Source organism: Ruditapes philippinarum, unplaced genomic scaffold (genome assembly GCF_026571515.1).
Source record: "Ruditapes philippinarum isolate M1 unplaced genomic scaffold, ASM2657151v2 ctg4105_1_1_1_1, whole genome shotgun sequence".
In the NCBI taxonomy this organism is placed as follows: Eukaryota; Metazoa; Mollusca; class Bivalvia; order Venerida; family Veneridae; genus Ruditapes; species Ruditapes philippinarum.
In genome coordinates, this window is record NW_026862381.1 from 108,046 (window position 1) to 121,478 (window position 13,433).

The 13,433-nt window shown below is 29.5% G+C and overlaps 1 protein-coding gene across 1 annotated transcript in view; it reads left to right on the forward strand.

Annotated features, from left to right (window-relative positions):
* The first annotated feature begins 255 nt into the window (after nt 1-255).
* The window catches only part of LOC132718934 (corticotropin-releasing factor-binding protein-like), a 30,516-nt gene continuing 17,338 nt past the window's right edge, over nt 256-13,433 (forward strand). Inside the window, exon 1 of the mRNA XM_060702639.1 lies at nt 256-561. Coding sequence (XP_060558622.1) covers nt 484-561 — 78 coding nt within the window. The 5' untranslated portion in view covers nt 256-483. The remainder of the gene's footprint in view (nt 562-13,433) is intronic.

The window sequence follows — 13,433 nt, forward strand, 5'->3', positions numbered from 1 at the left end:
CACGTCTATTTTTTCTCAAATCAAATGCATAATCCCCCTCAATCAGTTCTACAACATTGTAACTCAACTATATCTAGTTATATTACACTATCATTTCTAAGTGATCTCATTTATCGCGAATCCCTTAACTGAAAATGATGTAGAGAATTCATACAAAACGTTTACAGATAACAGTCAAGTCGTTCCTCTGAATTAACCAATCGGATTTGCACTGTCAATTCGTAATTGATTCTGATGCCTTATAAATTGGATTCTATTGGCGATTATAGGAGCACTGTATATTAGGAAAGGCAATCACGCGCTGGATTGGGATCTGCATTAGGTTAAATCTGTTCATTTCATCTATACGCTGATAAGGCTTCATACATAAAATTTTTAGGGATTTAATCTATAAAGTATTTTTACCATAAAAAAGCATAAAACAACATCACGTGTAAATATTTATTTTTTAGTTAGGGTGTATTGATAAAATAATTTCAAAAAATGAAGAAGTTTGTAACAGTGTTGTTATGTGCGCTTCAGGCGGCGTTTATGTATGCTCTACCTGATTTACTATCATTGGTAAGTATTTTTATTTTTTTTCATTTACATATATATATATGATGAGAAAAAAAAATTAAAGTAAATCTGATTAAATTGATACTAATGATATTAACATATTTATTTGTTTTGTGTGTATATTAGTTTTTTTTATTATTATTTTTACTAGTTTTGTCAAATATTTAGTTTTGATTTTTTTAGATGGCCATTCATTAACATTTACATGATTTACAAATATGATGTTTCTTGACAGTTACTATCAGACAATTTCTTTAAAAAGCATATCAAGGACAACATTTATTTGATTTTATTAATTTTCTAGGCAGGTCTTGTAATGATGAATGCACAATTCTTTTAAAGAAATGACTACAAACTATTCTATCAAAGTGTTTAAAGCTAATTTCCTGCTGAAAAAACAACATAGTTTGAATAGTATTTTTTTTAAATATGCTTCAAAAATGATTGTATAAAATCAAATACGATAAATAATTGCCTTACAAGTAAATCGTGCATGCACGGAATCATTGTAAAAAGAAAAACAACTTACTTGAAACAACAGACTGAATTTTGTTCCTGAAAATATTATTTTGTTTACGTACAATATCCATGTGACATATAATGTTACCAAATCTGTCGGGAATCGACCATAAGAATATTGAAGTAATATGGATCTACTGCAGATACATTTTATAAAAACTTTTCATAAGATATACCATTATATTACTTAAGCTTCTGTTGAGATGTGTTACTTTATTTCCACAGTAAAAAGGAAACTGAATAGTTTTTTTTATCAAAGTTGAAAATGTCAATGGAACCATTCTGATTTTATGAATGATTATTTAATGCTTCTTTTGTAATTATTGTGATAACAGAATTTATTGTACTATTAACGACATTGTCTTCTATTTACTAACTTTCAAAAAGAGTAACAAAACAAAGATTATTATGCAGAATAGTATGTATTTACTTTTGATACCGAAATTAATATTCGTTATAGTAGTAACCAATCATTGTTAAGATAACGTAGTAGAAGAGAGTTTTTACAATTATAAAAAAATGCTTACAACATACATTTTAATGATTCAATTCGTGCTTATGTGAACAACACGTGTCTTTTAGAAGCAGTAAATCTTTAAGATGACCTTTAAATCGAGGTATTTCCCGTTATAGACAAGATATGTAAGCTCTAAGTTTTAATCGCTTATGACACGTTTATGGTTATCTATGACATCCGAAAACAACGGCAGTTTTCAGCTACTGTTATCAAGTTTATATAAACGGTTAGAAAGTTATATTCAAAAAGAGTAAAGACATTTAATATTTCCTATTTGCTTTATAATTGTTTAACAGAATATAGGCAAAGAGATGAGTTTTTGCTATACCTATTTAACGCCTATTATTCGCTTAACCAAGATAAATGTATAGATCTACGTTCAGAAAAAACTTAGAAATATGAATTGCGTTAGTTGTATAGTAATTGAAATTATTGTAATAGTTTTGTATAACAATTGTTATGTAATGCAAACTATTGCAAAGCGTATATCATAATTATCTGATGCTTATCCACTAACGTATGTGTAAGATTTTACCATCCGGTTAACACTGATTTGAGATGTGTTTCTGACGTCTGCGTCTGTGTTTATGACATTTTGTCATTAGGGCTTTACCTTTTTATGCAATACTTGGCAGTCAATAGTGGGTTGAAATAATACATACGGTCGGTTAGGTATATCATAATAATATTATATAAGTGTTTTTTTTACTAGCATAAAAATGTATATCGTTAAAACGTATATATTCGTATGTTAATTTTTTTAAATATTATATTAGTATCAAATTTAGAATAAAGGTGTCCGAAAACCACTTTGATACATTAACGTTTTTAAATGATTTAAGGGAAGCGGTGGCCTAGTCTGCCACTTTCAGTCCAGAGGTCTTAACTTCGTACATTATTTGCTTCACGACCATGTTTCCTCACAAGGTATCAGAACAGTACTATTTCAAGCCGATTCCAAAGATGTTTAAATAAGACTACAAGCATCCTTTACGACCAATTTATAATTTGATAATAAAAAGGTTTATCACATACCCGTGCCTATTTTACTACATTAACATTTATACATGGTGTAAAGACGCGCTAATGGATGGCGTTAACCTAAAGACACGTAAATGAAATAAAATATTCGTTTGCCCTTTAAAAAGTGTTTTTGGGATATGAGATAAACAGATTATTATATTCGTGAAGGTTCATAACTGAATTTATAAAACACGTTGGAATATTAAGCTCGCAAGAGACGCGCATAATATAATTGTATTCAACTCGTTCAAAAAATTCAGTACTGAACCAAAACTATTTCAATATCCGCTTTGTATCTTCAAGTTCTCAGTACTAGATAAATTGGCTTGCTTATTGCAAATGCATGTCTTTGCCTTTCAAGAAATGCTAATTGTTTCTTAGGTGTATTTAATTAACCCAATAGACCATCCTCACTATCGGCTTTGCAGTGTTAAGTTATAACAAGTATAACTATAGGAAATAAATGGGCCCGAAGTAACAGACATCTACAAGAAATTTTGCAGTATTTTTTATCAAAAGAATGGTATGCGTAAGCCATCTTAGCCATCTTCTTATTATAACTTTATTTTAGATGTAATCTATTTAACCATACAGCTGTTTGTAAGTAGCGAATACACAAATCCTCTGAATATATTCAACAGCAACGTTCCTATATCTAATGTGTTTCCCAATACCTTCAGATACGTGTTTTACAGAAACTGAACAGATTTAATAAACTTGAATCTGCAATTTTCATATAACATATTGTTGTTTCATTGCTTTTCAGGGATCATATTCTTCAGATTTGTTTTTTAATTAAAGGTTAAATGTTAAGTATTAATAAATCAATGTTGGTAATGTATAAAAATTGTTAACTCATTTGATTTAATTTATTGTTATAAATATTGGTACCAACAAGAACTTTGTTAAATGATGGCTAATTATCATATTTGTCGGTTTTTTAGAAAATTTATTGGTTTTTAATTTAATCAAATTATAACCGTATTATATTAAATGATAAATACATTTTTTATGAATTTCGGCAGTGTTATAAAAAGTTTGTCATCATTGATTTACAAGGAAAAGAAGTTATTAGAAAAATCAATGTACTAAAAGAAGATGTCCTGATAAAAACGTTTCATAATTATTATATTAACATTTCATTAAGAACGTTAGTTTGTAACTAAGAATTGATCAAAAGTATATTTACATGTACATTTAACTGACCATAATGTAAAGTAGGGAACCGTCATGTATCAACAAATCTCTAGAAAAAAAAAACAACAACAACAAAACAAAAGCAAATAGGAAACAAAGTTCAGACATCCAAGAATTATTTCATTAATCATTGAGGAAAAACCATTAAGACTTTCGTTAATGCTTTGGATTATGTCATATAGACACAGAGACAAAGGTCAGACATTCGGAAATTATTTATTTAGATTGTAGATATATCATCCCTTTAAGTGCACTTTTTTCTGGTCCTCCGGGGTTGATCATTGATTGAAACACGTTTAGCAATTCAATGATTGAATTCTGTGCACTAGCCGGTGGTAATGAGCGTAAAATATTGTGCACTTCAGATTATCTCTAAAGGACAGACTTAGTCAAATTGTGTTTGCAATTGTCATACAAATATGTTGTTTAAAAAACTTTCGAATGTTATTTTTAATCCAGAGTTTCAGATAAAGAGGAATCTAATGTTATGTACAATAGATTATTATAGTTGCGGCTAAAACCCAGTGAAAAGGTGATCCTTTTGAAAGCATTAATCACAACACAATAACATGATCACATGAAATTTGCTGACTCGGTATGATTCGGTCTGTACATAAGGGATAATGAATAAAATGCAACATTTCTCACACTACCTAGCACCAGCTTAAGTGGTATTCAATTTTTAACACTTTAAAATGCTTAAACACAAAGACACATATATATCCAAATCGATCATGATTTTTGTCCGGGGATTGTTGTCATGAACAACATTGAATTTCATACATGTATCTATGAAATATATTTGATCCATTGATCTATTCTTTCAAATAGACAATGGTTTGGTATTAAAACATAGCTCAATCATATGCATCATGTTATATATTTGCTTTAATATGATGCTGATGTTTTGTAATTCACGTAAGTAATGGTCACATATTCTTCCACTGATGTTCAAACATGGCCGTAAACATAACAAAGATTCAAGTTTCCAACAGTGATTCTTTTCTTTATAACCTAAATGTCTATCTTTCAAAGATGTAATTGAATCATTCTGCAGAAGCAAGTTATCCTTATCCCAGACTTGTATACCTGCAGCATCACCAGAAAAATCGACACGTCAATACAATTCAATTATCTTTAACTATGAAGACTTTTACACTTGTATTGTCACAATTTGCATACCAACACCTAGTACTATTCTAAGACAATCACGTCTGTAATAAAAACACTCGATTCCAACTGATATTTGTTCAGTCCTAGTCCTTTTCCCTTACCGCCTGTACATACGCCAACTTTTGTAATACTATTAGGATATTCCTTAAAGTTAACAAAATTACTAAAACTGGAAACGTGTATATATGTATCACAGAAATGAATGAGATGTTAATTGAACTTATAATTAAATTTACGTGCACCTAATTTTTACGCGAGACACTCTTAAGGCACAATCAGCAGACTTATTTAATGAAGAACAATTGACATTACTGTTTTCTAGGGCAAGAAAGTAAGGCATTTCAAATTTTAACAAACGACTATTTAAATTGAATATAAGCATTTAAATTATTTACGATATTTTCATCGTGAATGTTCTTAAAGATATACTATGCTCAAAGTTTGTATCTTTAAATATTGATAATTGCTACACAGTCTCTTTTTTAAATATAGAATAAACGCGTTTTGACCAAACACAAAGTAGATGTCTTATGTTCTAAACTCTAGGTAAACACTATAGGTTGACACAATGAGAATATATATATAGTGTCAATAAAACACTGGCATTTTCTTTAAGGGTCAACTTTACTTGAACTGTAATACGATTTGCAGCTTCTAATATTCAGATTGTACATTCTTTTATTAAGATTGAACATATTCAGAAAGAATTACATAGATTTCAATTATTATTTTTGGATACAAATTTTTTACTCTTAGATGAACATAGTATAGCTTTTATTTATTCTTGATTTCTTTTCAATCGCAAATGTTTCATATTGTTTTTCTTGATTGTTTTTTCTCCTGTTTTGGATTTGTGATATCAAGATCTAGCTTCTATTGCGAAAATCTCAGATAATTTAATACTACAGTCATATGATTTTTGCTTATGTCTCAGTCGACCTCCTTGTCACCTTTTTGTTTCGCAATGGTCTAATTCGATTTACACCTACATTTATTCAGTTATTCAGGTCTCTGATAAATCTGTATTGACTATGATCACATCTGAAACGTGTCTTTTTATTGGTCTATATAAACAAGTATTGGTCAGGAAGACTTCAGGCAATTGTACAATAATAAAGTTTATTTTGCTATGTTCCCAGACAATTAAACGTGTATTTTCTTTCCTTCTCTATGGTGTCGGATAATGTTTCAATACCTTTATCTGTGTTCATAAATTTCGCCAAATTATTAAAAAGAAAGGTCCAGAATCGGTCTGGAATCCAGAAGTCTCTTGCTCGATCCCCAGGCGAGGGATTTGTCTCGATGACAATTGGTCTCACACATTAAGTCTAATGGTCATTAATTTTGTCTCTCAATACTGATTCAGAAATCATGTGGGATTAGTAGTATGTCACTTGCTGGAAATTTGATAATTACTTGTTAGATATCCTTTAAAGACGGTTAGAATGACCTATCACCAAAATAATACCAAATGTGTATTAAAATCGTCGTTGAAACCAGTCAGCTTGTATGTAAACTTTAAAAAAAATCTATTTCAGCTTATCATTACAACTAAACATCTTTACCACCCAGCAAAATGTCATTGCACCCTTGTGATTGTGTAGGTCTTTTAATTCATTTCATTTTTGATTACCCCGTATGTTTTTATGATATTCTATTTTGAATGGTTATGGTGGCGTCCCATCCATTTGTTGCCCGTATCATCTGTCCTGTATGGTGTCCTGCTAGACCCATTGCTTTGTGGTTTGAGGGATGCGCGTTCAAGGAATTCTGTCTTTCCTTGTTGATCTTGGCCGGACATGTAATTCAAGTTTTATTTCTATATCAGACCAAAATGATGACTATTGAAATGTCTTGCCTTAACCAACCGGTCTTTTGCTTATACTATTTTACAAAAGTGAACTAACTAGTGGCAATCTCAAACATCTTGAAAGGTGACATACTAAATAAGATGCATATGTTAACAGCATTGAGCGTATATACGTATTTGAGTGGATTGTTTCATATTTCAAATTCAAATTCAAATTTTATTGCAATTAAGTATATACCAACTTATAGCAGATTAAAATGAAAGAAAAAATACGTGTAAAATATATTAAATATTTGTTTCCGCATTTTTTTAAAGGAAAAAAAAAACAAAAAAAAACTTAAACTATTTTTATATTTTACTTTAAAGTGATCAACAGCATGTTTTGAAATATATAATACACTTTCTACAACTAAATAATTAGGTCCTTATTGGTATATGTGAGGTCTTTTCTGTATGTATTGGTCTTTCTGGGACATGGCGTGGTCTTTGTAGTATTTATTGGACTGTGTTGGTCTTTGCCGGTGTTTTAGTATTTAATAGAACCGTTTGGCTCTAGCCGGGCAAATCTGTCAGACAGATCAATATGACATTGGTGTAAATTGTATCTAGGGAGACATTACCATACAATCATATAGTTGTCAGGTCATAAAATCCTTCTCTTTTGGGCATATAATAATATAATAACGATATGATATAATCTAAGTTGACTGATCACAACGCAAACTCGATATCCATTAAAAACACCTTTTATTAAATTTTGAGATACACAAAACGTGATCCCATCCCGGCTTAGCTTTTTCCTAGTCATAATTTATGTATTGTTAATGTTATATCATTCACTAAAGGTCCTTTTCTCTTTTTTTCTCGCTTTTTTTTGTCGTTTGATATAGTTGATATTTTTCGATAAAAAATCGGCTACTAAGCAAGTTGACATAAATACTGATAAATTCTGATGAAGTATATGTTAAATTAGATGTTACAATGTGCTATTAAAATATTAGTTTCTAAACAACTTGAAATAATGACAACTTAGTATTTCGCAATAACTTCATTGTTCACCTAGGTTTTACCGTTTGTTATTTTAAATTCGCTTCTAAAGAAGTTGAAAAATTACAAATTTTACATTTTGCAACCAATGAATTGTAACATTATGAGATGTACTATCATAAATTGACAGCCTGGCATCATAATAATAATAATAATAATAATAATGATAATAATAATAATAATAATAATAATAATAATAATAGTAATAATAACAATAATAATAATAATAATAATAATAATCATCATCATCATCATCATCGTAGTCGTCATTATCATCATAATCATCATCAGAATAATCAAAACATAAATAATAATAATAATAATAATAATAATAATAATAATAACAATCCTTGACACCATAGAGAAGCAAAGAAGAAAAAATGGAACACCTAACTAAGCATTCGCTACAGGACGCTCAAAACGGCACTACTGAAAATGTGGCTCAATTAAATCCTAATTCCTTCAAATTTATATAAGAAAAACCAGTGATATATTCAAAACAGTTTACAGCACCGTCCATAATTAGATACAAGATTGTTCTCCTTTTCCAAAAGTTTCAAATAGGTTTTAAAAGAACACCTTGCTATTCGGATTTCGCCAACGTAGGATCTTCTTCACAAATACCATTGATTATCAAATGTTGAAATTCGGAATTAGGTTCTCATTTCTATAGCAGTAAATTATTGAAAATTTGGGTTATCTAAGAGTACATATGTTTTCACAACAAAAAGGAGTGTACCCTTAGTTAGAGGGGATGATAAACTTGTACAACAGGATATGGGAACGTCATATGTTTTGTCATAGAAATTGTTTGATTTAAAGTGTTCACCATTTTTATGCTTAAATGTTGAATGTCAAATTCTGCTTAATAAGTCGATGTTAAGTGCGTGGACGGTTGTTTGTTATTGCAAGAACAGGCTCGATCAAACAGATCAACATTTTCAATTGTGCTGTTTTGAGCGTTCTTTAGAGATACTATCTTTCTCTATAATTGTATATGAATAACGTAAGGGTAAAACAGTAAATGATTTGTAATACATTGTAGCTGCTTGTTTTGCCTAATGATATTTAAACACAAGGTTCGGATAATTATCAAATTACAATTTAAAAAAAAAGAACTTATACATTTTTTGTGTGCAAAATTTTGATTATCATCACACTAACGAAATGCGCGATTTATTTTATTGTGAGTATACTCGTTGATTGGTTAGGACCATTTAAAGCACTGTAGCAGCAGCGTTGCTACATCTAATGATTTGGAAACCATGGCGTTTATTGACTTGTAATTTAAACCTGATCCGTCTCATTTAAACGCTTGTTCGTACCGGAAACTTACTTGTAGCGTTTAACCTAATTACGTTTAATACCACTTTTCCTTATATGGATTCGTTAAGGCTAAAGTCATATCAACAAATGCATCTGACAATACGGAAAGAAATAGGATACAGTCGTGTTGTACTTTTACTACTAGGTGTGCCTTATTATGATAATGCTATACATTTAACCTATTTGTTTTTGACACGTAATTCTCATATTTTATTCATGATATGTATAAATATGCCTATTTATGATAATACAATGCGTTTCACCTTTTTATAAGTAAAACATATTTTTCACATATTCACATTCTTTCATAATAACAAAATATTATCACCATTTTTCCAACGTGACATATATTCTTTAACTTTTTGTCATGAAAACAAAGCCAAGAAAACACACACATTCTCACTTTTCTTTCACGAAACACATAATTATATTGTTCATATTTTGCATAAAACAAACACTACTTTATCATAGTTTACATGAATGAAAAACATATTAAAGTAACACATATTAGTAACAGCACTTGTTTTCTAGATTACCTACATTACAAAATCCGTATTCCGTAACAATTTGGTTAACCAATTATTATACAAATAGGATTTTGAAATAATTCATTCAATTAAGTAGGCTGGTTCTTGCAAAACTTATGCCAGCTCAGGTGCAGAATCAAGAAAAATTAATGCTTGGCCACCCACAGTTTTATGAACAATTTGCTATTCTAGTGCTTAACCAAATTTCATAAAATAGGTGAACACTTGTGCCTGAATGATTTAAAGCAAGGGTGGCTGCGATTACCTAAGAGTACCATGGTAACAATGATTAAGTATGTGCAAAGTAATTAATAAATAACCAACGCATTATTTAAGAGGTATTTTTTACAAATGATATCGTATAGATATATAAACCTGGGTTAACAGCATTGCTAAGAGCTTTTAAAAAAAATGATTAGAAATGAGGCTTGAACTTTAAATTTCTACTTTTTTCTTAAAATCTTAGTAAATTTTTTCCAAGTTTGATTTTCTAGAGATAATTTTGCTCATCTAGAGGCAAGTGGCAGCTTTTAAAATGATCGGAAATATGGATAAAAATGAAACAACTGAACACATTTGCAGAAGTGTTGAATACGGTTTAAGCTGATGCTAAGGGTTGTGGACGGTAGTTTTCATTTTTCAGTACCGTCCATGAACAGGCTAAATCACACCAAGCCTGAACATTTTCAATATTGTCGTATTTTAAGTTCTTTGGGGATTTTGTTTGTTTGTCTTGTTGTTTTAATTTTTTTTATTTATTTTTTGCATTTTTTGTTTTGTTGTTGTTATGTTTTTGTTTTGTTTATTTGACAAGTAATTTCTCCATATTTATATTTAATTATATTATGATATACGATATGCGAACATCATCATAATGATGATTGGAAATCCTGAAATTATATGATTAGCTAATTGATTACTAGACTTTTAAAGAGTCGCCACAGAGTACAGTTTACTAAATTTTGAACAGTCAATTTAAAAATAAAATTGTTTTATATAGTATTACTTGTTTTATCAAAGAAAGCTTACTAAATATCTATACAATTCTTATTTTAAAATTAAAAAAGTCTACTATACATTGAAACACTTTAATTTGTCTCATCCCTTATTGAACATTTACTTTTTTATGGTGTAAAAAATTATGGAAAAATTGTTAATACTTCTTTTTATATCTACATAAAGAAATTTTGTAGTCTGGTTTTCATATACGGGCTGTAGTTGATTTCTCTGCGGCAATACTAAAGATATTTTCTGTTCTAAAATCACATAAGGACTGATTGATCTCTCGCTATTCTTAGAAAATACACATACGTTCTTTGGGTTGCTTTCAATCATATTTTGACTACGTCATACTTAATGATACCGGTATAGTGATATAAACCTATGCTGGTTGAATCAGGAAGCAAAAAAAATCATTCGGTATCTCTGTCTTTCAGGAATAATTATTTGTATTATTTACTAAGTATATTTATTTTCTCGATAAATTTACTACTCTCGCATATCTTTGAAGTGTCCCAGGTGATTAATGTAAGAAATATAAATTATAAATTATATGTTGTTGTTGTTGGTTTTTTTTTACTTCTGGACCACAGGGGAATCATATGGCACGATCATCCATTAAAATAATATCAAATACCATAAATTCTTATAATTTTTAAAAAGGAATAAATTTATTGGAAACAGTCAGTTATAAAGCATTAAATTTAATGAATTTAAATTATATTAAGACATGAAACTATAGCATTTGCCTCTTAAGTAAATGTCACGTTACAATTCTTAAACCCATTTACAGTATATTTATTTGCCATACATAACGCAAATCAGACTTTGAATGAAAAGCAATTGAAAATTTTCAAGAATTGGAATTATTTTGTTCCACGCAACAAAACACTCTACTTTGCGTGCGTTGAATCAATTAGATAAAAACAAAACAAATTTACTGCGTATTAACTTTAGCACCGAACTATTTGTACTTTAGTTAGTTGAATGAAAATCTTTTTCGTGTTCTAAGTCAATCGAGAATCTCACAAAAATGATGTTCTTAAGTTACAATTTCCGTTTGTTTAAGTTCAGATATTTATATGAGAATATTGTATCTACGAATATTTTATTATTCAATGTAGATTTGTAGTTAACACAAATAAATAGTTATATAAGCGCCGTCTTTGAATAGTGTTGGCCATGAACGGCTTGTGAAACCCACCTCTTTCTTTCTTTCTTTCTTTCTTTCTTTCTTCTTTCTTTCTTTCTTCCTTCCTTAAATTAAACAAGGAGTCGTTTTCCCTTTTCTTGAAAATGTCAACATAACAATTTTGGTGTTAATTTTAGAACAGATTTTGATTACCCCCAGGTAATTTGTTTTTTGTTTATTTTTCCACCTAATATTTATAGTTTGACATTTTAAAAAAACAAACAATAGTTTCAAATGACTTATAATTAAGACATGCGGAGTTGTTTGTTTTTTCCAGCCTTTATTTATTTATTTTGTTTCAGAGACAAATATTACACATCAAATCTTTCTTTTTTCCGTATTTATAGTTCCTATTATGGCATGTAAATATCACACTATTTAGAATACTTCACGAACATGCAAGCTTCAAATTATTTTCAATACAAACACGAAATCACGGAAAGTGGTCGTTCGATTCATATAAAACAACACGTGTAAGATATTCGTTGGCGATTTAGAACAACGGTTTATTTATTTACATTGATTTCTGAAAATGTCAGGCACATCATGCTTATCTGATATAATGTCAATATCAGGCAAAATGTATTGGCATAATTCAATACCTCATTTGTTAATATGTACCCCCAACTGAATATTTTCATCAATTGGGCTTGTCATTTCTTTAAATATGGCAAATGTGCTTGATCAGTTTGAAGTCGGAAGTAATACATGTACATGATTTAGCGACCAGTAATTTAAGATTGTTACGTAACTTATCACTGTCACAACACTTAAAATAATATTGGCTATAAGATTATGAACTTACAAAATCTACCCAGTTATCTGTCACTTACACAAATACTTTAGGATCTGAACCGATAATCTTGCAACGGATTTGCAAGCGACTAATTTTAAAACACTTATCTGAAATGTGTTGATTGTATTTGTCGCCGTTTAGTCGACAATTAAGGCCGGACACCATAAATATACAAATTTTTAAACGAAAATATTTGCGGAATTAAAGAAATTAACATCTAATTACTTAAATTCGTTATAAAAGTGTTATCTGACATTGAACTCGTTTCATTCACACAAAAATAACTATTCTTAAGTAAAACATATACTCTTCAACAAAAGCTCGTGTTACACGTTTTCGCAATTCAAAGTCACACTGACAGGTACAGTATTGGTGCGAGTGATAGGGCCACCCAGTCTAAGAACCAAAAAACATTGATTATGCATTTAAAAAAGTCAAATTAAACGAGGAACATAATTATGTATTTACTATGTGTAAACATTTGCCACTACAGCGAGAAGAAAATGAATTTAGATAAATTGCTACCATCTGCTGTGAAATATGTGCCGTCTTATATTTATTTTTATTTATTTAAAACTAGGAAGAAAGATCTTCTATTATTTTGAGTGAAACGCTTTTTTTAAAAGAACATGTGGATTATCCAATTGTATTTTTTCTGTTATTTTGCATGCAACTGTGAATGAAAAATACCGCTGATATTCACTTGGGAAATGAATTTAATGAGGTAAAAATGCACAATATCGTGTTAT